The 26,286-nt window shown below is 45.7% G+C and overlaps 1 protein-coding gene across 1 annotated transcript in view; it reads right to left on the reverse strand.

Moving 5' to 3' along the window:
* DOCK1 (dedicator of cytokinesis 1) overlaps positions 1-25,870 on the reverse strand; it is a 311,635-nt gene extending 285,765 nt beyond the window's left edge. Inside the window, exons 1-2 of the mRNA XM_086466312.1 lie at positions 25,810-25,870; positions 1,944-2,027 (exon numbers count right to left, since the gene is read on the reverse strand). Of these exons, the coding sequence (XP_086322438.1) occupies positions 1,944-2,027; positions 25,810-25,855 (130 nt within the window). The 5' untranslated portion in view covers positions 25,856-25,870. The remainder of the gene's footprint in view (positions 1-1,943; positions 2,028-25,809) is intronic.
* Between the last annotated feature and the right edge of the window lie 416 nt (positions 25,871-26,286).

Below are 26,286 nucleotides of genomic sequence, written 5' to 3' on the forward strand. Positions count from 1 at the left end.
AACAAACCAAAACCAAACAACTACAATCTACCACTTCAAAGCCCATGGACACACGTAAGTCTTCAAAACTACGCCTAGCTTAAGGATTCTTGCAGAAAACTATTCTTAAATTCTACATTAGGATGCCAGGAGCAGAATGCATAACACAGCAGGTATCAAGGACAGAAGCCAATTTTTTTCCCCACCCTCAAAGGCAGGGAAAAGGGGTTGACCTTTGAGAAGCAGAATCACAAATCCTCAGCAAAAAGGCATTACTGACTCTGTAACGACTTTTCTGCCACAGGCTCCTATTATCAGGGGGCTTTTCTTCAGGTTGGCCCATCCCACCGCACCTAGCACGGACAGGACCGATGGCAGGGAGGTTCCCAGGCGCACACCTGGAGGTTAGTGCATATGGTACGAAACCTCCTGGGGCACAATCTACACAAATTTTGTGTAGAGGAACTTGGGAGATCAAAAAGCTCAAATAATTACCTAATAAGGGCAGCTCTGTGAACAAGAGAGATGAGAATTATGGCATCTAATTTCCCATCACAGCAGGTACGTAATGAGTAATCATTGTATAAAATGTTTGGAAGAACATTAACTTATTTGCATTTCTTTTAACATGAACTCATCCCATGTGCTTGAAGCCTAACAACCATGAGAGCGTGAAGGTCTTTCTATTATTCAAGTCTAGGGGAAAAATGAGTCATCTCCACTGTCCCACTTAGTTGGCAGCAGTCATCATTTGATATGGTTTCAGATACCCGATACAGGATTCAAGAGTTTCTCCCACATTCATTAAATACATCTATTTATATATAAAAGTACAAAGCTGCACAATATTTAAATCATTCTATTTGCATTTTAAATTTTTGCATTATTAGATTTTTATTAAAGCATATAACGTCAGATAACGGAAATATTCCTTTGCTTAGAGTCAAACTTGGCATTGCAGCCGCAAGCTGAACTCTGCAAGAAAACTCCAGCCTAGGAACAATGAGAAAATTCATTTGCACAGTGATGAGTAGAGCTTGTTACTTTTGTTGAAATAGCATTGCTTGCTTCAGTAAATGTAACAATAAAAAAATCCTATTAAGCCAATATCTAAACCAAATTTATCAGTACCAAAAGATCAATGTCTAGAGAAACAAACAAATTAAATCAATATATTAAAGTAAATCACATTTCCACATGACAAAAAGGAGTATAATATTTTCTATAATAATATAAATATAAATATAATATATTTAAATATAACCATTTAGTTATATGTATACCTTTCCAAACTGCAGCATGCCACAAAATTTCAAGTCCAGGACATAATGAAAGAGCTATATTTTGCTTGGCTCAGTACTGGATCAAGCAAGAGCTGGAAAGTGTTATGACAATTTTCACATTCTGTTGATTATCAAACTCAGCATTCAAATTCCCTTTTACATGGATCCAGGAGGAAAGATTTTGGTACGGGTAACGCTTCTACAGCTTCGTATCAAAACAGGCAAAGCATCTGAACAGCCTGAAATCAGTCCACAGCACTGTAACACATGCACCCACCTTGTAAGAGAGACATAAATAATTTAGGACCCAGGTGACTTTCAAATTCAGATTCAACTTCTTTTAGCAGTAGGCTCGTTTGCATTACCCAAGGGTGTCCAAAAAGCATCTATCATTTCTCTAATGTAGGGTAGATGCTACAATTGATCCCTACAAATAAAGCTGTGAGAACATCCATCTTCCATGGAACTGGAAATGGTTACTCACCGGGCATCAACCTCACGTGTCTTCATTCACATCTCGCATTGGTTAATTCTGTGTTCATTAGAAATAATGTGCTTTGTCCTTTAGCAAGAAATTAATTCATTCATCACCGGGTAACACCAGAAGATAAGGTCACAAACAGAAAAAATAATGCAATTGCAAAAAAAACATGTTTTTAAATGCAGCTCTCGCCAGCTTACCTTCATATGTTTCTAGTATGTGCACGGTGTCGCCTATCTGTAAGGAAAGCTCATCTGGGCCCCTGGCGTCGTAGTTGTAGAGAGCTGGATAGAGGAAACACTGCTATTAGCACAGGCAAGACAACACCGCTTCCAGGATTTTTGTTGCCATTCTCAACTGTTTTGTAAGGGAGTTTGTAAAAAAAAATTGTAAAACTTTGGCCATGTCCATTCGTATTTCCCCTTGTAACAAAACTCAAAAAGTCACAAGCCCACTTTCTAAAGGAAGGCCCTCACTCCATTTATAATGTTTTGCTTCTTCATAGCAACACATTCAATTAATTTTTTTGTTGTACTTCCCTGTCTTCCAGCACTCTGTGTCGATTTTATGCAGTTCGGTAATGAACTGTCTTCCACTGTCAGCTCCACACACAGAAAACCTACAGTGCCTTTCGAAACCTTGAATTCCCACCACTAATATTAAAGAATGATTTCTCAGTCACTTCATTAATTTGCTGCATGCATACTATATTTAAAAGCAACACGATTTCAGAATTCCTGAGTGCCAGGGGTAACTGCATCAACCCACTCTATTCATGGCAGACACTGTCCTATCCCCCACTTTATAGTATTATAATCAAGTTACCATAATTTATTCATTAGCAAGCCCTGACAGCATCCACAACCTGCACCACCACAACCTGCAAATTCACCAAATGCCTTTGTTTTCAGAAATATTTCCGAGTGGCTCCAGTCACAAGCAGGGTGAGGAGTGACAGTAAAATGAAAACCATTTCCCTTTCCAGTGCTGAATTCAGAAAACATCTGGAGTCCTACCATCCAGTACAAGGAGCAAGAGGCACAACGTGTGAGAGATCTGAAGGACCTTCATGTTATACAGAGCTGGTGTCAAGTGGTCACCTAAATCAGGGCAGAAAGGGTTCTGGACCGAGAGAAAACTCTCAGATCTGTTCAGATGCACCTAAACAGCAAACCTCGCAGCTATGTGTATTCCAAAAGCGACTCCATTGTAGGTCATGAGCTCCAGCTCAACCCTTGGAGGAGCTCATCACTGCCCCCCCGACCAGTGGTCAGCCTCCACCCCTGCCCACCCACATTTATTTCCTTGAAGGAGCACTGGAGGAACACCTCCAGCCACGGATGAAGTCAACCGCAAAAAAAGAATGCTGGGAGCAACCGCTAGAAGAGGCTCCTTCCTCACAGCCACCGACCCACAGGCTGCCCAAGCTCACCCACGCCTCATTCCTGGCCAGGGAGCAACTTTGGAGAGAACAAAAATGGATTTGCTTTGAAAAACCAGTAGCCAGGTACACGCTACCAGAGATAATTCAAATGGAAAACAAGCATTACCCCACTCACCAATTAAATGACATCATAACCAATAAATAGAAACCATGGTGCGGTTTTTTTGGTTTTTAAAGAACTAGCTGATAAGAAATAAGAATTTTTGAGAACTGCCATCTTCAGAAGATAACAATCTACAACCGAAAAAAAGTAATTTAAAGATCGCTCCTCCCTACCCCTCCCAAAAGAAAACCTGGAAACTGAGCACCGAGATCAGCCTTGCCCAGAACTTTACCTGACAAATAACGCCGCAAACTAAGTTTGGTTGGAAAAAAATATTAATAATCTGAAAAACAAAACAGCTATGACTCCTAAAGTTGGATTTTTAAGTCTCATATGGAGCAAACTCTCTGTAAGAAACACCTTCCGATACCAAGCAGGGTCCTCATGACCAAAGGCAGCAACTGCAGCATTTCACAAGACCAAAGTTAATGACCTGCAGTCAAGGTGGACCCACAAAAGCTCCTGCACGGTTCTGCAACTGCAGCTACACCCTGCAACGAGGTTACCAAGTTTAAAGGGGCGTTATACACCAGTCTTAACAACTCACGAAACGGCAAAAGTAGTTTACCTCCCCCACTGTGAGGCACTAGATACTTCTCACCTTCACAGTTCCAGCAGATAAAGGGCTGTTCTTCTCTGAGCACAGACCTCCTCTTCACAGTGACAGCTGCCAGAGTGCAGTGTCAAAACACAGCTTTTTAAAAATACCCAAGAACAAGAAATTCTTCCTATTTGTCATAACTCTTAGGGGAGCGAAAGCATTTTTGGAGTGTGAGAGTTACCTCGAAGCTTTCTACCACCCCTCAGATAACCACTTCCTTCTCTTTCCACAGTAGTTTCCCCACAGGTTGGAGCACAGCAGTGGTCACAAGTGCTCCAGTGGGACTCTCAGATACTGTTCTTGGAACAGAAAGGCCTGGCTAAGTTACATGTAAGTCCCCTTCTCACAGGAAATCTTCACAGATGTTCAGACCAAAAGAGTTCACAGGACATCCACGACACGTGCCACGCTCATTACAGGCCATAAAGCACTTCCAGAAAAAAACCTCAAATTTAAAACCTACAGCAAAAGGCCAAAAGCTGCAGTTATCAAGGCAACGAGACATCGGGCCCAGGGAGCATCTTCACCTACCTGCCCAATTTTCTCCTATTCCCAAGCACTCCTAAGAAGCAGGCCAGAGCCTGTATTACACCAAAGACAGTAAATGGCATCTGTAAGAACTGGTAACTGGAGAAAAATACTTTCTTGACCTCAGATCTGATAATCGGTTTAGCCCCAAGCGCGCAAGCAGGAAAGATCCAAGCAGGCATGTGAGAAGGTCTAATCCCACCACGAGGACGGGGCACGGTGCCCCGGCGCTGCCTCCAACCATGGCCGTGACTTCATTTTCAACCTCCAGCAGTTTGCTATTTATTCTCCCCAGATTTTATCGAATTCCCGTTTACAATGCTAACAACAACAAATACATGGGGGGTTGCCTTGGTCCTCTTCTCTGTGGTACTCCTCTTGCTTGACAGACTACAGAGTTTAGAGTTAAGAAGTAAATACACACATGTGAATGCAAAAATGAAAAAAGAAAAAAAAACGAAAAAGCAATCTGGAAGAGAAAACATAGTATACAGTGTAAGATTATAAATAGAGGAGAGGACACTTCAGGGTAAAAAGAATAAAGGTTAAATGCATCGCAGAGACTAATATCAACAGTATTTAAATGAAGGCTTTAGAATGCAATATAGTTTTATTGACACCAAAACAAGCCAAGCTAGCTATTCCTGTTTTAATGTTTCTGTTAACTTTCTCATTATTAAAGAGAGATAAACCCTCCCTCCTAGGTATCTGGCGCAGAATATTTCAAAGCCATAACTGCTATTCTGCAGGAGAAGAGGGTTCTGCGAAAACCACGTTAACAAAAATTAACATTTTAAACTGCTCTGAGCAGAGGGATGTTAATGATGGTGAATACACAGCACGCAGGCCATCCTGCTCGGTAACACTCATCAGAAAAGTTCGTAGTTCAGCTTTTGCGCTGGAGACAAAGGGAAGACAAAGTTACACAGTCAATGCTAACTCTTCCAAACTTGTGTGGTTGGAGTTCAACCCCTAACTCCATCCTTCGGGTATTTACTCAGATCTCTTCAATGCTCGCAGCTGTCTCTAGAGTCGAGAGGACCCGTGGGTGCTCAACACGTCCAAAAATGAATCCAACTTGAGTGTTCCACCTTCAGGACCCCAATGAGCAATCTCGCTGCCTCATACCACACATCCCAGTCAGGAAAAATTCACACTATGATAGATGAGAAACAGTCCTGTGCTCAATTCACACTTCAGCTAAGCATTTCTCAAACATTTAACTGTAATAACACTAAGGAGCAAAGGCAGCTATGAATAAAAGACATTAAAATTTATAACCAAGAGGGCTAACTGGTGTCTGTCATAACAAGGAGGGTCACGTAACAGGAGCTTCACTGTAATGACCAATTCTTTTGACAGAAGATGACTAACAGCCATCGAGTGGTAATTACTGCCCACGACAGCTCCCACTGACCTGAATGGAGTGAGGAGCAATGGCCATGGAGGGATGATTTATCTTTAAAAGTATATACATGCGTGAAAAATATGTCTACAAACAAAAAACAAAACAACAACAACAACAAAATCACATTTTTGGCTTGCAGCAGCATTGACAGATCATGAAGCAAACAACCAAAATAACTATAAAGTGCATTCCACCCCTGTGATTACAAAACAAGGCTTCGACTACACTGCACACTCCTATGTAAGCTAGCAGACAACTCTCTCTCAGGGTACTTTTTTATGTAGAGTGACATCAAAAGATGTTATGACAGATGAAACTTTTGATTCGAGCAAACGACAAGGCTTTAATTAAAGGAAAAGACAAAATTTGGAGGAATAAAGCATGAAACTGGTATGCTTACATTTTGTCTGATCAGCTGTATTCTAAGTCACCATGTAAAATATTTATAAGCTCAAAGTATAACTTCCAAATGTTGGGGGGTTTTTTAAACCAAAATAATTTTTGCTTCATTTGGAAAATCCACTTCTCAGCGTGACAGATTTTCAGCTTGGAGAGGTTTAAGCTAAATGTGGCACTAGGAATCTTTACACCAGCTAACATCAGGCCTCCCCATCATCCTGCTTGCACTGAGAATCAAGGCTGTTTTGGCAAAGGAGCTACGCGGCCTCCTAAGTTAGAAAACCCTTTGCTACGATGCACAAGCAAGATAAGGAGCATGGTTACTCAAGCAGCAAAAGATTTATGACTAAGTCCTAGCCAGGGCAAGTTAACCTCATGGTTAACACCAATACAGCATCCTGATGCTCTTCATCCATACACAGATTATTTCTTTCCTCTCTAATACCCTCCAACTGAAGATGCACAGCTAAGCCTCCCTGCTGCAACTGAATACTCTCATCCCTTATCATTCAGAAGAATGCTATTTACAATGAGTTTTCTCCTTAAGGGCTACATCTGTGATAGAGGTAACTTAAGAGACCACGCAGAAGAGATCCCAAAGTCACTGGAGCTCAGGAAAGATGTTGCTTTCTGAGTTACAAACACGCTGCCTTTCCACAGAAGGAATACAGGAGCTAGCTCAGGCTCTTCCAACCCAGCGCCGCTTCCCTCAGCTCGGGCTACGGTCTGTACTAGAGATGAAGTATCAGGTTCATACAGCCCAGCATAGGGCAGTCAGCTTGTAAATGAGCAAGGGAGCCACTTGTGAAGGTGACTTCCTTCCAGGAGAAGACAACTGCTCTCCCTGCAGAAGACTTTGAGAAGATAAAGGGGGAAGCTGAGCTATGCACCTCCCAGACACCCGCATCTGACCGTTCTCCAATTATAAGGTTAGTCTGCAGAGAAGAATGGCCATACATTTTCTTAAAATCGTGGACAAAGAACTAAAGAGCTCTGTTTTCCAGGTGTAAGCATCATTAACTCTGACTGATTTAATCTAGAGCTGTGGGGGCCTATTATATTTGCAACATCACACCTACAGGCCATAAAGCCTTGACAACCACGTTACGGGTACGCTCGCACTGGCTTCCGAACAGACCATTTCAGGTGCAGCCTTATATCTAACCTGCCCATAAAAACTGAGGTAACCCAAAACTCTTCACGACAGGGAGAGTACCTAGTAATTTTAGGGGACATGCTGCTGATGCATAAAGAACAGTCGTGGCTCTTGAGATCTGCCCAGAACATAGCCAGCAGCATACGGATTCAGGACGTCTGTATGTCTCTACTCTGTGCAGTTAGCCAACGTGAAGGCTGAAAAGCATCCAGCAAACGTATCTGTGAACTCTGGGGGTTCAGCTCTGAGATGTAATGAGCAGCACTAGGATGGCAAAAGAGAAAACACAAAGACCAAAGTCACAGTGACAAAACCATCCCGAAGCCACCTCTCCTTCCTGCCCCGCAGGACAGCCGGTTCCAGCCCCACCAAAGATACTCCTCCTCATCAGCTGTGCTTTCAGCGGAGCGACTCTCAGGCTAAAGGCTCTCCCTGCTCCCCTCCTCCTCCCACCGCAACCACAAAGCGCAACTACACAAAAGTACTGAAGTGCCAAAAGCAAAGGATTAGCGTGGGCATAGAAAGAGCAATTTTTTTCAACTCTAGGAGTTGATAAAGAAAGGAACAATGAATAGGGCATTACAGTAATTGCACTAAAAACCCATTCACTGCTAAAGAATACAAAACAAACACCTCTACTGAACTGCACTCATTAATCTGCATCCATTAGAAAAATGAGGAGTGCAATACTGGAAGAATTAGAGGTGACAGAAGGGGAAAAAAGGAAAAAGCAAACAAGGGTAACATCAACATCTACTGAAAAAGCTTTTCCCTAACTGTATGAAAGCTGGGCTATCTTAACATACCATAAAAATGTTAAGAGTAATATTCCCTGGAATTACTTTGCATTAAAGGCTGCATTAATCATTCCACACTCCTAAAAGAAAGCAACCTACATTTAACACATTATCAGCTTTATTTTACAGTGTCTTTTAAAAAAATTCCAAAATCATAATTGTGCTCTTTGTGTAAAAGCAGACAGAAACCGCAGAGTTGAAAGCAAAATCTCTCGCAAATTGTCTAGTACTAAAAATAAAAGAAACATGAAGATTTTCCTCCTAATTTCTCTAAAAGGAAAATGGTTGCTCTCAGTATTAGGGAGACTCCTTAGTCCTCTGTTACTTACCCAGACAAGTTTCCAGTTTCTACAGCTGAGGCTAAGGGAGAAGGAAGCAGTAAGATGAAGCGTACAGGTCAGGAGCTGCACCTAAGCTTTGTTAAAGACACTATTTCACATGTGCATTAACCGAGGGTAGGTCTTCCTGCCTTACTGAAGTCACCTTGTGTTCTGTCCTTCCTGGTCCCACCAAGCTTGGTTCACAGTTCTGTCTCAATAATCTAGTTATTCAAGCATTCAAAAAGATACATTTCCTAACGAGAGGAGAAGCCTGAAAAAAACTCTTAGACCTGAACAGTAACCACCAAGCTAACGAAGAAAACACAGCTCGCGGTTCCTCCTCCCCAGTAACACACTACATCTTACTGATTAAATCCACGAACATGACTTTCATCGCAGGCATCTCTCCAGTAGTTAAGTTTAAGTAGATAGTAAGGATTCATTCTCATTTTCCCTTACAAAGGGGAGACCATTCCTTTCCCCGCTCCTCCACCTGAGCAACAAATTCCCGAAACGCACCTCGGTTCACCTGGGAACTGTATTCCCACACGAGCACAGGAGCACTGCCTCTCCTCCATGAAACACACAGGACATCTGTTGAGGGTGAGAGAACCCTGAACCTGGACTCTGGCACCCCTCAAACTGAAATCATCCCTGTAACGACAGCCTGCCTTCCCTCTTCCAAAGCAAGGACTCAAAATGCTCGAGAGGAAGCTGGTAAACATACACAGGAATAAATGCTGCATTTAGAGGAGAACCTCAGCACAGGTGCAGCACCGACTGTTGGGTGAGCACAGCTCAGAAAGAGCAAAGGGCCACCCAACCCTCTATAAACACAACTCGACACGTCACGTTTTCTAACAGATGGCAACACAGGGGAGCAATATGTTTTGCAACACATCAGGTGTCTCATCACTACCCAACATGAATTAATAAGCCAAGGAAACTTCAGAAATCCAGAGCGATCCCCCAACTTAAGCCACGTTGCCTTCCAGAAGTGTAACCACCCTGTTGGTGAACTCTGCAGGCAGAGCTCAAGCAGGACAGAACAAGATGAACACTCGTCCTTTCTGCACTAATTTAAAAAAAAAAAAAAAAAAAAAGAAAAGAAAAGAGTTCTGGACCTATCCAAGATTTCCAAGCACCAAGTTCAGGTTCTTGCTTTTCCTCCTCCCCCCTTTTAAGCCAGATAGTTCATTAGCTCCCTAAAAATAAAGTAAGATGCCAACTCACTCTTTTAACAGCTTTCTCCCTCCTCCTTCTTGCTACTTAATCTGTATTCAGAGCACTTCACCACTAAGTACTGAGGGTATAAAGCTGAAAGTAGTGTAAAAAAAAAAAATAATAATCATTATTGACTATAACAGCATTAATAATGTGCCATAATGCATAGCTAACAAGAAGCACATTCAAGAACATTCAAATCTATTTTTAATATTAAGAAGTCCATTAACTGAAACACATTGTATGCAAGAAGTAATCACACCACCCCGAGCTCTTAACACTGGCTTTTGCAGAAGGTATTATCTAGAGGCAGATGTCTTGGCATCTGTCTTCTGGTAACGCAGAATTACAAAGTAAGTGAGTTTTGGTGTGCCCTTGAATTTCTGACATTTCACTGGGGGACACTAAGAAGTGATACCTCAGCTCTTGCTATGGTGGGCCTACAGGCAACATCCTCAAAGAAGGTGAAGACAGCGTTTGAGCATGCACTACGCTTACCAGCGTGTATCTGATGGAAGGACCTCCGTGCTTTTAATTAATTGACATTCGAAACAGCCTCCACCTGAAGCCTCTGCAAAATTTGCAAAACCTTCAACATCGCTGTGCATAAAATACATCAAGGTATCTGCTGGGCATGAGAAGGAAGGAAGCAAAAGAGTTAAAACGCTGGAGGGGAGGAGGAACGAGTTCAGCTGAAGGTCCATGCTGGCAGAGGATCAAATGGGCATGAAATGATCATGAGTCAACATCAGACCGTATCATTAGAGGTTCCCCAGGAGATAAGTGACCAAAGCTGGCAGCGCTGCAGCTCCACGCCTGTTCCTGGCTGATGTGCCTCCAGCTGCACGTCCCTGCCCCTTCCCTTGCACCAGCGCTGCCACCCACCCCGTCCCTCAGCCAACGGTCACAAGGAGTTCAGCTTGCTCAAAACCTCAGTGCTTTTTCTGCAACAGCTCCGTAAGTAACTCTGAGCAATCGGGGAGAACCAGCAACGGCAGAGCAGCGAAGGCAGCAGCACGTGGCCAAGCACGGGTGGACGACAGCATCAACTTCACCCCACACTGACTACAGCCTTAGGAGATGGTCCCAAATCGAGCAGCGCGGTTCAAAACTGTCCCGCCAAACACAGAGGGAGGTGTAAACATCCCCAGACGCAACAAGCTCCATCTTGAAACCAGCTTATGAAAGGGACTATATGAGAATCACGTGTACACCGCAGGCAAACCCCTAAGTCCTTCCCAATACAGCGCTCCAGGCTAAACCAGTACAAATTACGGTCAAAGTCTGCACAGACGCCAACGCTCCATCACAAGTTGCCAATTTGGTGCTCAAGTAGGGCATGTAGGTTCTCAAGTGGTTGGGAGCAACAGGTTGGGTAGAAGACTGGTGGTGGATGACAGACACAGCCAGTCCTTCAGTACCTTCATCTTCACAGGACAAAGCAGAACCTTTATGGAAATACCTTTTTCAGCTTTCAGCTGCTGTTAAGCAAAAGCCAGCAAGAATGAAGCCCAGTTATATCTGCACGAGGATGTAACAAAACCAATCCTCACTTCACTCATCTTAGCTCCAGCTGAAGATGCTTGATGCACCAGTCCCCTGCTTCTTCAAGCTCTTCCCTCGCCACTGCAGCAGGTCTCATACTTGCAGCGAACACGCTTTCGCAAAGAGGGTGTCTTTTCCTAAGCATTTCTATAGCACTGAGCTCCAGGTCACAGCTATATTTTAACAGCCATTTCAATGACTATAAAAATCAAGTTCAACACAATAAAACTGCTATCGCACTACTGCGGAAATAGCAAAAAAATGGCCCCCGCAAGACAGCACTCACTGCAGTACAGAGCTGATGATGCACAGCCGAAAGCCTAAAGCAAGGGGAAAATGGGGTGACAGCAAGAAGTTTTCATTTCCCACTGTTCTTCCTCCTCAGCATTTCTACAAACAAGGGAAAACTAAATCAAAATTCCTCCGTCGCTTTCTCAGAAAAGCTTATGGATTGGGGAAGTGAGAGGAAGGAGTTTTAGGCTTTTCACACATCAAACCTTACTTTATTGATTTTTACTTGCCATCACCTTATCTGTCTCTCAGTCCTTCAAGCTGTCTCCAACAGCAAGAACTACAGGGAAAGATCCTGAGTCAAATAATCCCCGAGGAACTTGTTCTGCTTTCTTAGAAATAACAGTCAGAGAGAAGAATTGCCTGCTAAGAGCCGCAGTTTGATCCACCAACACTTCCTCTTTTCCACAACAGCTAGGCTATTGCAGAAATTGGAAACAGGTGATATTTTTCCTGAAGTTGTATCTTACACCAGAATTAATGGAAAAACGCAGTCATGGAAGTGAGTCAAACAGCACCGAATACATTAAAAGATAAGAGCGGCATTTTGCAAAAAACAGGGAAAAATTGTTTTTCTCTGAACCAGTAAGAAATCACATGCCTCGTGCCGCTTTCAGAAGAGCGGCAGAGTTGGCTCGGCAGCCAGCCTTAACAAAGAGTCACTGTCCGGCTCGCTCCAGGCTGCAGAGCTGCTCGCTCGCCGTCAGCCCCCTCCGCAAGCAACGGGGCTTCCTTACGGCGCTGTCAGAGGGAGCTCCGACCCGCACAAACTCCATGTGTCCCACCTAAGGGGAACCCCTTGAACCCACACGAATTTTTATGATCCTTCTGGAAGAAATAAGGAGGAAGAAATCTAACTGATATGGTACTACTCTTCTTTAAAGACCCAGCAGCACATTTTACTCTCTCCATAAATCAACCATACAAACTTCTGGGAAGCGGGGAAAACAGGAGTAGAGGAAGACCCAAAAGCTCTGCTTCCAGATGTTGAACTCTGTGCCCTTTTGTGCAATAGGAACCTAAATTCATAGTCACAACGCTTTATCATGAGTTAATTTGACCATTCTAAAGCCTTTTCTAGTCTAATTAAGGTTGATCCAGCCCAATAATCCACCACAAAAGAATGTGGGAAATTCCCAGACGAGGACCTGCCACCAGCAGCCATTGAGTCCTGTCCCAGTGACCACTTTGGTTCCCCATTGCCAGGGCACCCCTCAGCCTACCGAAATGCGTCTGTCACGGGTTGAGGCTGGGCCGGCCACTAACGAATGACAGACGCTCTCTGTTAACCCCTCTCCCCTCCCAGAAGGGAAAAGGAGAGAGAACAAGGGAGAGAGACTTTACGGTTTGGAAAAGAAAACTAAAACAGCTTTAATGGAATGATAACAATAAAAGAAAAGAATAAGGAAATAATGAAATGTATACAATATGTACAAATAGATACAAACCCAATACCGAACCCAACTCCCCCCACCCCGATGACGATACGTCCCCACGACGCTGCAGGGCTGGCACTGGGGCAGTCCCAGGCTGGACTGGGCAGCAGGCAGGGACGGGAGGCAGGAGCTGGGCTCAGGCACTGGATTCAGGGATGCACGGATCAGTCCTCCTCAGATGTCGGCCATCGAAGAAGAGAGGAAGAGAGCGAGACCCTCGTGATCTCTCAGCTTTACACTGAACATGACGTCTATGGGATGGAACACTCTGTGGGTCAGGTTTGGGTCACCTGTCCGGTTCGCTCCTCCCTGCAGGGGCGACCCTTTTCACCCCCAGCACCCCAACATGGAGTACAAGATTCAGCAGTGACCTTGGTCGCTACAAGAACCAGTACAAGCCAGGGCCTCTCTGCATCCCATTCCTTGGTACCAACTATAAACATGAGGCCTTGGCACTGCTGGAGCAGTCACTGTCTGGAAAAACAGGCTGCTGTTTCAGAAAGTGCTGGTAGTTAGAGGAGACTTAACTGAAAAGTTAAAGCACTAAAACAGAATTAGTTCTGGTTTAGCCCAAACCAGGACAGCGTCACAGGCAACCCTTGTAGCTGCTACCCTGACTCCCCCGAGTCCCTAAATCACCCTCCTTAATTCAGAGCAACTCGAGGCCCTAACACCTTACTTGCTAAGCACAACCACCTGAGGAGAGTGTATTTTAAAACCACCACTGACCATCACGTGTATTAATGCTACTAGCCCAGCAGTAACTTACTCACCTGCTGCTATAAGAAAAAAAACATTTTAACAATTCTTTCCTTTCCGTGTTACCTCCCCAGCATCATCCCAACCATCCACTGGAGAGGGGTGAAGCATTAGCACACAGCACATGCCCGCTGGTAGCCCGGGGCAGCACCAGCCAACAGAGGAGGCAAGAGCCAGCTCCTGGCTAGAGGTGCCAGTCAGTGCTGTTTCTAGCCCTGCCCCACTGGAAACGACGGCTTAAGGAGAACCATTCCCCTGGAATGATTTCCGAAGCCACACAGAGGAGACTAAATCTGCTCAAATGTTTGTATTTGGCCAGGTCCAACTGGTAGCGCAAGTTTGAGCTAAACTGGAGAGCGTATCTGTCCTCCACAACCACTTTCACCTTAAACCATTTGTTTCCCCCACTCTAAAAATACCCCATTAGTCCAGCAGTCAGTGGTTCTTTCTCAGCTATTCAACTCATTCAGCACTTCCAGGACCTCTACCTCAAAACAGAACTATTAAAAGAACCAAACTAATAACAGCTAGTGCATTGGATGCTCAAATCAAGCTCCCCACATCCAGAAAAACAGCTCGTTTTTAACACATACTCCTCCCACTCCAAAGCCTGCTTGGTGAGGACAGAGGGGTGTTGGGAAGCGTGCAGAGGGGGAGAGTATTTTTGCCGTTTTCCTGTAGGAATCCAATTTATTCCTTCGAATTAGGGGCCTTTAGTGTTCTGAAGAAATACAGTTTAAACTTAAAAAATGTTTCTTGGTCCATTAGTGTCCCAAGAAGAAGACTGTGCTGCTGCAAGCAAAGGCAACAACAGAAACGCCTGCGATGTGCAGACGCAGTAAGAAGGGAAACACAATAGCAGAGCCCACGGCTCCACTAATGTTCACCAATATTTTAGTTTTTATTAAGTTTACCCAGTCATTTCTCACTACCCTACCCACCTTATCAACACTTGAGCTCGCATTCGATTATTCTATTTCCCCGCTGCAAAACTATTTTATATTTTCTACTCTCCTTACATAAATGTTACGGAAGCATCAAGACGATATTATACAAACCCTGATCTCAGAGTTTATATTTTGACCTAACAGCTCCCAGATCAGCACGCTGCATTATGCGCCTGGACTGTAAAAGCTTACACAGTTATCCCAGTATTTTAGACATCCAAGCCCTAATAGTATTAAAATTTCTTCCAGTGTTCAGCCGAGAACACATTCACCTTCGTGCACTGTAACTGCAGAAACCAGCAACTGTCACATTAAGCCCAAACTGTACTTTCTATACTTAAAGCACAAATCGGAACCGGTTAAATCACCCAGTTATCACAGTTCAGTAAATAAACAGAGGCCTCTTCTGCAGCAAAAGTTATTGATAAAAATCTCGTAATAAATCATTTCAAGAATACATTCAACTAGAAAACCAAACAGAAGCTGAACCCACACAAAACTTACAACAATGTAAACAGCACCATCACTGAGTAATTCCCCCAAGTCTTTATTAAATTGTGCTTATCTAGCTATATCCAGTTCACTGCTTTATTTTTTAGGAGTAAGAATTCCCACCACAGAGCTGAAGCGAGCTGCTTTAGGCACTCCTCAAAGACTCACTTGCTGCTCAAAGAAGGTTTTTTTTTCCACCCCACTAAAACCTTGCCAACGGGCCACTCCTCCCGTCACGCAGGCAGCACGCGCTGACCGAATGAGGAACTCCCCATCGACGCCGCAGCCACGGCGACAAGGCGGCACTGGTTTAACGAAGGCTCCGTTTTAATCACATTAAGACTTGCACGTGTGCTACCTGCACCAACACTCCAGTAGCACGATTCAGCAGGAGAGAGACCAAAACCATCTCCAAAGTCCATTTCCCATAACCAGCATTTTAGAGACTCGCCGAGACCTCACGGCAGGCAATTCTGCAATAGCCAGCACTAAAAAAATTCCCTCATCTGTCAGCACCTTATCAGTCCTGGAGCCGTTCAGGACAGTAATGCTTAGCGTTAAAGTGATCCAATCTACCGTAACTGCAGATGTCCCTATCATCCAGATAAATGCCTAATGCTGCTTTTAATCCGTTTAGACTCTTAGTTACAGTGAAACACTCGAGAACAAAACCAACAAATAAAAATAAACAAAGTGTAATATATAAATACCAAAAGAATATTTGGCTCTCCATCAAAAGTTTGGGGTTGCTGTTTGGTCCCGTTTGACTCACACACTACGGAAACTCCTGCCTAAGAAATACCGCTGCGGCACAAAAATATCTGTTCTCATCTCCAGCCGCTTCACTTGTGAGCAACAACTGTTTTCTCATCAGAAGAGCTCAATAACTGAAAACTCTGGGAAAGGGATCTTTATCCACTGCTTCAATCCGTTCCAGTGCTTTGTTGTACGCCACGAAATTCACTTTAAAAAGGAGTCCATGCCAGCTGCTGTGTTCGTGAGCAAGTCCCAGTCTTACAGCAATTCTGAGTCGCCCTTCTGCACACTGCTGCCCATCGCCTGGGAAGTCCATGAGAAAGAGGTTGTCTTCTTTATGCCCCACCGTTAAGTGAGCAGCATCAGAAGAGACACGATAAAAAAGTACAGAACAGACTTGACCAAGGTGACACAGAGGTGGAAGACAGACTGTCAACAGCTAGAGGCATTGTTCTGACGGGCTGTCGAGGACAGAGGCAGAGTTAGACACTGCCATACCAAAGACATATCTTTTACAGAGTAACTCTGATCTGAAATGAAAGCCCAAATACCTCAAAACTAAACTAAAAAAAAAAAAAAAAAAAAGCCACAAACCACTTTTTTTTTAAATCAACTATAATAAAATCACTATCAGTAAACGCACTGTTTTAATTACACCACTTACCCTTCTTTACACTGGAAACTTCAGAGATGAATTCACAGAAGCAAATTTAAAAAATAAAAATAAAAAAGAACGTAACAAAAATCGCAAGAACGCAAAACACATCAACCTCAGACAGGAGGGGAAAAAAAAAAAGTCTCTCAAGTCTACTCCACCTAAGACTCCTGGTCAAAGAAGCATCGGGAAGGCTACGGATTGATGGAGACACCACCAACACCTAGTAGTCACAGCAAGAAAAAAATAACAGCCAAGAGCCAAACAGCACAACAGCAGGAGGTGGATGAGCATCCCTACCTACCGCACACGCCCTCTGCTAGCGAAGTGATTCAGCCTCCACAGGCTGCGAATGAGTGAAGGGAGTTTACAGTTTGTTACCGGAGGGAGAGAGGACAGCAGCGCTCACACACTTTCCATTTGCCTCAGTTACAAACCTCCAAAGATAAACACTATTTCCCATCAACGTGAAGGGTGAAACAGGGGTAGCCAGGCGAGCAGGAAGGAAGGGATTCCAGCAGGGACGACAAGAGGACGGGTGACGCCTGCAGAAAACTGGTGGGCGTTTGTGTATAAGGACAAAACACAAGAAATAAAGAAAAAAAAGCTTGGAAATCGTTAAAAATTAAGTAGCATATGACAGATTAAAAACCGTGCAAAGGAAAATAACCAGGTACCGAGAAAGCTTTCATGTATAATTGCAGACAGGTTTGTACCATTACCACATTTCGCTCAAAAGATACACATTGCTGTACACAGAGCCCGAAGCCACCGCGCCACCCAGCAGCCAAGAGGCCAGACCCAAAGCAACATCACCATTACCTCACATTACACAGAGCATACTACAGGCTCGAGTATAAGCATTATTTTCTACGTATTTGAGCTACAAATGAGACCTAGATTGTCCGATGAAAAACAGTAAAAATGGGCTCCCGTGCAACCCCAAAGCAGTAGGAAAAAAACACAAAGAAACCAAGAGGCCAAGCTTTTCAAACCCAGGTGGTATAAGCAAGGACAGAGAGACCCACAGCTCGCCACACGACAGCCTCCAGAGCAGATAAGCAGGGAACAAGCACTTAGTCGCGCCTGCAGCTGGTCCCTTCTTCAGATTCACTGCCCAACAGGAGGCCCATGCAAGTCAAACAACAGCTGATGAACAAACCCTCTTTTAGCTCTTTCCTTTACTCAAAAAACAGTAATAACGAAAGTAAAAGTAAAAAACTCCACTTCTTGCCATCTCGATGTCCGTTTTTATTCATATGCTCGTATTTTGGGAGAATAACTTCCTATTTCGTCAAGAGAAGGGTCTGTGGGAACCTTCAAACCTTATCTACAACTTTCCTGACCCAAGCGACATGCTTAACCGTATCTCTACGTCATCATCAAAACTGCAGTGCAACCCCTCCTCTAGAGGACAGCATTTATAGGACATTCCAAGTCACTGCCTTGATAACCCGCAGCCATTTCAGGGTCATGATTTGTTCACTGAAGTCATATGCACAGCAGATTTTTTTGAAAGCAAGCATCCTTTTAAATTGTTCGCCATCTGCGTCAAGACTTGGAAACTGAAATTATCATCAGCTACTTCCATCTGGCTCCGCACTGAGATATTTTCTGTTTCAGGGTCCGCTACAGGAATACTTTTTACATTACCGGTTTCTTTCATTTCACTTCTTTCCCGACACACAAGCATCACTACAGAGAGTACTATGCACACACTACCACACGACGCTGGAAAAAGCACCCAAAGACACCCACTGAACCACTCCCCACTGCCAACAGTTTTTCCTGCAGACCAGCTGGCGCGATCAGGAGGATGTTAAAGGCTAAAGCATCAGCTGGGAGGCAGGCAGGCAGGCAGGCAGGCAGGCAGGCTGCTGGAGAAACAGGTAACAGCGGAGCTTTCCGTGATCCCGTATCCCTGCCCCCTCCAACGACTCCCTTCAGCCTCAGGCAGGGAACACAGGCTCCACCAGCGCCAGGCTTTGCCATCTTATTTCTTCTGAATTTTTTTTAATTTTTATTTTTTTAAATTCCACGGAGGGAAATCAGGAAAGCCCTCCTCTGCTAACACAGCCCAGCTGAAGGTCCTTGCACGTTAGGTTTGGGTACGGTCCGGCGTCATCATCTCCTTGTTTGGCACCGGCTCCCTCCCCTGGGACCCGCGGGTTACTCAGCCACGTTCCCTAAACATATGTCCTTTTAGTGCACTCAACTCCAAACCGAGTGACGTCAGCGCTTCCACGCTTTGTTCGGAGGAGAAGGCAGCAGGCTGGGCAAACACAAACACCTAAGGCTGAACTTCCAAAAGGTGCTCGGATGCTCGAAGAGGCTCTCGGGCCCTTCCCGGTCCATGTGCTCCCACCAGTCCCGTGCTCCCACCAGTCCCAAGCGCCCACCTGCGCTGTCAGACGTACAGCTCCAAAGCTGCTCAGGACCTGGGCCAGGAATCAGTTCGGAACTCACCGCGTCAAGCCACGAGGAAGACAATTCTCCACGATGCCACCAACGATGCCCTCCACAGATGGGACTCCTGCTTTACTACAGTATGCTCCCGTAACCCCAGCACTCAGCTCAGCTTGGGAGCTGCTCAAGCAGGTTTTCAACCTCAATATTGATTAATTTGTGTAGTAGAAACTTTGAAGCCACTACAACAGTAGAGATGTACAGAACAGAGTGCCTTAAGAAACCATATATACCAATTAAGTTTGCTTTTACTTCCATTCGTGTTCGTAAATTGCACAGCAAATCTGGTATCACTTACTTGCTGGTATTTTCTACTGGGTAACAGAAAGACATTTTGCTACTTGTAACATCCTTTGGTAAAATCAGCCACCACAAACCTCTGAAAACTTGTTATTAAAAGAGTTGTGCTAAAATAATATAGACAGTACTCTAAATAAAGCAGCAGTGCTAAGAAATATTATTCAATAAAAAATCCAAACCCAAAATTCAAGTATCACAGCCAATAGTTACTTCAGTTATTCAACTCTTTGTTTTGTTATGTATATGGACACATGATTGCACATAATAGTTCTCAATGTAATTATTTCAGTTTAGTTGCAAAGCTACTCGGAGCGGAAAAATATTTCCAGAGATATTTCATATTTTGCTGATGAAACTGAAGTTCAGCAACTGCTGCTTCTTGTGTTACAAGTCCCAACATCAGAAATAACATTTTATGCGCAAATTACATAAACATGGGAAGACAATGCTATAAATATATAAATGTTTTCACCACTACAGCCTGAAAACGTAGATAAAATTTTAGAATTACAAGAATTATCACTTTTTGAACATTCTTTTGGTTTAGATAGGGCATGATTTCAATTTTCCCCCCAGGAAAGTATTCCAGTAACTCATTAAGGAATTCATTAAAGCATTAGTCAGGAAATGGCTACTGTCAGAATAGCCCTGGGATCTACCACAGGCCAGAAAACAGAATTAAAGATATTTTTAAGTTTACGGGGGGGGGAAAAAAAAACAACCAAACAAAAAAGATAACTTTTCAGTGGTCCATCTCCCTGTCTCAGAAGACCCATAAAGAGCAGCAGCCCACGTATTTCAGAGACAGTGATTAGCCACCACTGAATGCTTTGCAGAAGTTTCGGACTTGCGGCAAGTAGAGAAGAGAGGTAAGACTGACATCTTTAACAGAGTGAATACTTTAAAACTGGATTAGGACTAGCTCCTCATTTGAGCTTCAATTCATTAATATAAGTCAGCTTTCAGTTATTCATCTCAACTTGGACACATCTACAGGTATTTAACAAGACATATTGGATTTCGGTCCTGAAGGACTCCTGAAGGATTAGACAAAGCGTACCCTGCACGTGCTCTACAGCCAATACTGGACAAACTCCAGAAACACAAGTATTTCAAAGAAAAAACATTGCAATGCTTACGCCTGTAGCTGTAAGCTGACAGAAAGGCTTCCTGGAGACATTGGATCGACTTTAAGTTGCGTCCAGTTTACTTTCCCCTTCCCTGAAAGTTCTGCTATGCAGAAAGGAAGATGCATTTACATCGAGACATACAGAGCAAGCTGCAATTATGGCAAACGGTCTAAAATCAGGATCACATCAGTGCACCTAAATCAATCATGTACGGCAAGAGAGACACAAATAGGAAAACTACAAAACCCACCTAGGTACTACTTGAAATTCAGGTGGAAAATCAGAAATTAATTAATACTAAATCAAAAAAACCTTAAATCAGGACCTTATCCCACTGTCACTTCCATGCTTGAGTACAATGTACAGTGTAAATCCTTGTCTGGTGAAAACTCCCACCCCCCCCCCCTTTTATTTTCTAGGAACAGGAGTGTTAATTAACAGCTGAAAAATCCCGAAACTGACTGAAACTTAACTGCAGAGTTAAATAAACGCTCTGTAATACACCCATAGGCAGCCAGCTGCCTATAGGAAGTCAGCATGTGCTCCATGAGGGAAAAAAAAACCCACACAAAACAACAGTACTTTTGGTAAATCCCCACGAGAATCATTTCTCAGAACAATCCCAGTTTGTTACGTTCCCGCTGACCTGGATGAACGCAAACTTCCCGTCCTGCTTCCACCTATCCAACACCCTTATGCCTCTCCAACCTGTGGCTTGCAACAACGGTTTATTGACAGGGAGCAACAGCGGCTGCAGAGTAAACTGTGTGTAATCAAGCACATGCCCACGGTCAAACCAAGGTCATTCACCTAGGAAGAAATACGCTTCATCTACCAGTCCCTCACCTCTGCTGCATGCGATGCCAAGGACGGGGGAGGACAGAAATGCGTCCCCTCAGCCAGCAAGGAATTAAAAGGTATTGCAAGATAGCACAAAATAGAACTCTAATCTGGGTGTACAGTAGGGTATGTTGCCTCTAGGAGACTGAATCTGCGCGTGCTTTCTCCAACGGGAATACACTGATAACACATCAGCAAATACCGCGTGGGCGGTTTTTACTCCATCGGTTCGGGACGTGTCAGAGCGCAAAGGTAACCACCCCGTCCCACCAGACGGCTCCAAACCTCACTCACTGCTCAAATTCCTAAGATGCAACTTTTTCAATTCCCTAAAAAACCGTTCTCTTCCCCACTTTAAGGCATGAATCTGCAAGCACAAGCTCACCAACCCTCTTAGTAAACAAGAGAGAGTCTCCACGTGCCACCACCACCACCCACCACAGCTGTGGAGCGTAAATCCACAAAAGCCTTCAATCTGTCCTAAACCACCGCAGTCCTCCCTCGAGCAGCAGAAGCGAAGCAGCAGGGCTCGGCCGCGGGAGCTCTTGTGCTTTCAGCGGCACCAAATTCCTTTCCCCCCTTTTGAAGAGCCATTGCAAGAGCAGAACGCAGCTGCGAAACTTCTATACCATGACCTCCGTATCACTAGTTAGTCCACCAACTCGTTATAGCCCTCCCCTCGTAATAAAAGCAAAAATATGTATTTCTGCATACCTGCTTTGAAGATATTTCTATATACACCTTTCCAAAAGCTTTTCCAGTGACTCATCAGGAGAAGCAGAGGAAAGTAGAGGCAGCAGCCTGAAAACAAACGGGATCTGACAGCACCAGCCCTGTAGCCAGGAAGTTCTCCTACATCTGACCAGGCAGGGTCACACACGGCACTATTTCTTTATTTCACCATTTATTTAAAAAAAAAAAAAAAAAGGATTAAACTATCACAGTAGTGGTCTAACGTCATAATTTTGAACACAAAGGCACTTTAAATATGGTATTTGTAGTAACCACATAGCGCCAGTTCTACCTCTTACTGCAGTTTTAAGCTCAAAGGAAAAGGGTCAAATAACAGTGGAAGTCAAGAGGATTTGGAAGCCACTAGAGCCACTTCATGCCATCCCAGAAGCACTATTTGGGCTCACAGACATGCTAAAGCAGCTCATGACATCTCCTCTCCACTGGCGCAAGGAAGAACACCAAAATTACAATTTTTGCACCACACTAAAAGCAGGAAATGCGAGATGGAGCAGCCGCTTGGGACACGGAGGGGACGCAGCGAACCTAAGCGGCTTCTGGGGCTCTCTGAGAGCCTCTAAAGTCCCTACTGAGGAAGCTGTACACCCATCTCAACGTGACCGCTCGGGGCGAGAGATGAAATACGGAGCTACGTGCGGAGATGAAGGAGGAGGATACACAGCACCAGGAGCGGAGAAAAGCTCCTTCAATTAAGCTGATCATTTTCCTGTCTTGGATGGTTCCCCGTATGTTAACCTAGTAACTGTGTTATCCCATTATATCCACACCCATTCCTCATCCAACCTCCCCGCACGCCGAGCCCTGAATTCTCTCAGGAAGCGGAGCTGAGTCACGCTCACAACTGCCTGCTGAGATAACGCCTCTGCCCTACGCGGCAGCGCTCCGCATTTTAAGGGTCGTTTAAACCCATTTAAGTTTTGTTTACACGGTGCTGGACATCCAGCGCCATCTGCAAACCCCACCGTGCAAGGTGGAGAGGGCTGAGCAGGAGGAGCGCGGCACGCCTGTGTCCTGCCATGGTTTCAGGATAGGGTATGTTGCCATAATTTATTCCAGCTGCATCCCAGCCAGCCAATCTTCAGGACTTGAGGTGTTAAGAAAGCTCAGTTGTGCACAGGCACACGCTAGGAAGGAAAAAAAGTCTATTTATGTATTACAGATACACATGTGCCTGTTATATATATACACACCTTTCTATATATACACACACACACATATGTATACACACACACACATTTCTGAGCTCCCAGGGCTGCAACATTAAGCAATACAACCCACAACAACAGAACCTTCCTGCTCTCTCTGCCTTAGCGAAGCCTACACACCAAGGATACTACACTTAAGTGTCACTAAGACGGCAGTTCAATTAACAAACCTATCTGGGAACAGGCACTTGTTTCTGTTCCACTGTCAGACAATACCGACCCACCATCAGCCTCCAGGACCGGTCAGGGCAAACAGTTAGGAAGAAAAATACTTGTATGTTAGCAATTCAGCCTAACAGTGCCTTCTCCAGTTCTGTTTGGGACTGGGTAACTGCTGCATCAATTCTCCACAACCTGGAAGTTTCACAAGCAGCACAAAATAAAACATCAGCAGTCTCGCAGCGTACAGAAGCGCCCCTTTTTTAACAACGCAAGGACGCGCAAAACACGTGTAACCCAACCGAATATTCACCTTCCTCAGGAGGAAACCCAGCGACAACACAAAGCAGCTATCCCTCCCAAAACGGCGGCTAACAGCAGAGCACGGGCCAGTGAATCGCAACGATCAATTAGCTCCAAATCCGATTTTATCTCCTTGCAACACTACGTCTACTTTCAGCTCTCACACCCCTGCAGTTCCGTAGAAAAATAGCCTAATTTTGCTGAGGATCATCCCTCTCGGCGAACTCGCAGGAAAAAGACAAGAAACTATCATAGAAAAACAAACCTATTTTAGAACCATAACAAACTTGTCTCCAGAGCGGTGGAGGCAAACAAAGAAATCCCAGTTGAGCACCAAGTGAGCACATCACCTTGTGCTTTCTGAAACCGTGAAACATTTGGGGTTTTCTTAAGTTTAAGCCTAGTTCTCTTACCACAAGCTCCCACCCTGGATATCCAAGTATACTTAAAGTATATTTTAAATTACTTCATTTATTCCACACGTCTTATTCTGTCACCCTTTGAAAATCACTTCCAAGACATCAATTCCTGGAAAGCCAGGTCCAGGCAATCGCCTCCACCGCAGCAGCAGACATAAGTTCCTCCGAGAGAGGAACTTGCTTTCGAGTCTCCCTGGTTTGTAACACCAGCACGTACTACGTGACGATTTAGTCGTTCCAGTCTTTCAGAAACACCCTACCCACCCACCCCACGAAGGGGGTATTCGGAAAACTTCATGAGCGACTGCCATCCGTAGCATTTCTTGTATTTGTCCTGCGTCCTCAGCGCTGATATTACTCACCGCTCTCACACAGTGTAACCAGCCAGCTAGGATTTGCTAGTAATTTAAAAGTCATGCTCTCATTTTCTAGGGGTGTACACACAGAATTTAAAATTAATTCCTAAAATTCACTTAGGCTCTACTTAGACCCAGAAACTCCCTTTCTCCCGCTCACGTTGTTTGTACAAGGCTTAGCTGCGGGCAGATAGGAAGAGTAAGTTGTTCTTCGCAACCAGAAGAGTCCGAGAACTGCGGCAGACATTGAACTTGGTATTCCCAAATTGAATAGTCAGATTTATCATTTCCTTCCCCAAAACAAATGCTCTCACTCATGCCAATAAAGTTCCCCATAAGCCCTAAAGAAGGCTTTTCATCAAAACGAAACACCTTCAAAACCCAGACGGGCCCTCTCGGCACACCACCACCCAAAACCACCAGAGTTCGGACCCGTCTAATCAGACGGGGATGTTTTAACCACCAGCAGAGAACAATCCCCTTCTGTTCGAGAAGGACAGAAGAAACAAAGTACGAAATGGATCCCCAGACAGCAGCACGCAGGGGGAACCCCTCATCTGTACGAAAACCCCACTCCCTGCAAAACGAAGAGCTTTTCCCCTCGGTAGCCTTCAAACCTCCCTCTCCTACGGAGGGATTCGAGGTGAGGGAGCACCGGGCATCCCCACGGCGAAGGGCAGCGCTTCCCACCCACCCTGCCCAGCTCCCACCAAGGATCCAGCACTGGAAGCGGATCCCGTTTAACTGCGGGGGGGGGGGGGGGGGGAGAAAGCAACGTAAAAATAACTCAAAGCCCTCTTCTATTCGGACAAAGTAGTGCTCGGAAGGAAAGCAAAACACATAGGAAAAGAAAAAAAAGGCAACTTTTTTAAGCGAGGAGGACGCCAGCGCAGGTTGCCCGGAGTTCCCAGACAACTCCTGGGCTTTTCCCCCGGCAGAGCCCCGCCGGGCGGCGGCGGCCGAAGCCCCGCGGGGAGCGGCGCGGGCGGGCGGGGGCTGCAGCCGGCGGAGCGAGCCCGGCCGGACGCCGCGCTCCCTCCCGGCCCCGCGGGCGGCCGAGGGGGCTCCCTCCGGCGGCGCGGAAGTACCGGGCGCTGCCGCCCGGGGAAGCGCGGCCCCGGCCGGCCGCAGCCAGCGTCCGGGCGGAGCGGATCCCCGCCGGAGACCGGCTCCGGGGGAGCAGAGAGGGGAAGGGGGGAGGCCCGCGGCTGGGGGGGTTCCCCGCGGCCGCCCCGCAGCGCAACAGGCGGGAGCGGGGCCGGGAGGGTCCTCACCTACGCCGTATTTTTCCTCCCTTTTGGTGGGAACCCAGCGGGTCATGGTGCTGGGGGGGCGGCGGGGGGAGGCGGCCGGACCGGACGGGGATGCGAGAGCCCCGTTCCTACGCCGCCATTTTCCAACCGCGGGACGGGAAAAGTTTCTACCGACGGCGGAGTCATGTGGTGCGGGCGGAGCCAGCGGCCTGGCGCCCCGGCCGGCCGGCCGCCCCGCCGCGGGGGAGGCGGGGGACTGCGGGGCGGCGAGCCCCGCTCGGCGGCGGAGGGCCGGCGGCGGGAGGAGCCAGGGGAGCCGGCCCCAGCGGCCCGCCGGGGCGCTGAGGGGCCCGCCGGGCGCCCCGCGAGGGAAGGGGCCGGAGTCCCAGACGACCCCCCTCGTCCTGCTGGTCGCACCCGGCGCTGCTGAGGGGAGAACGCGGGCCGGGTCCCCTTTAGTTTGTGCACAAAGGACAGCGGGATGGGGGGGGGGGGGGG

This window comes from Leptosomus discolor, chromosome 6, assembly GCF_034619465.1.
Source record: "Leptosomus discolor isolate bLepDis1 chromosome 6, bLepDis1.hap2, whole genome shotgun sequence".
NCBI lineage: Eukaryota > Metazoa > Chordata > Aves > Leptosomiformes > Leptosomidae > Leptosomus > Leptosomus discolor.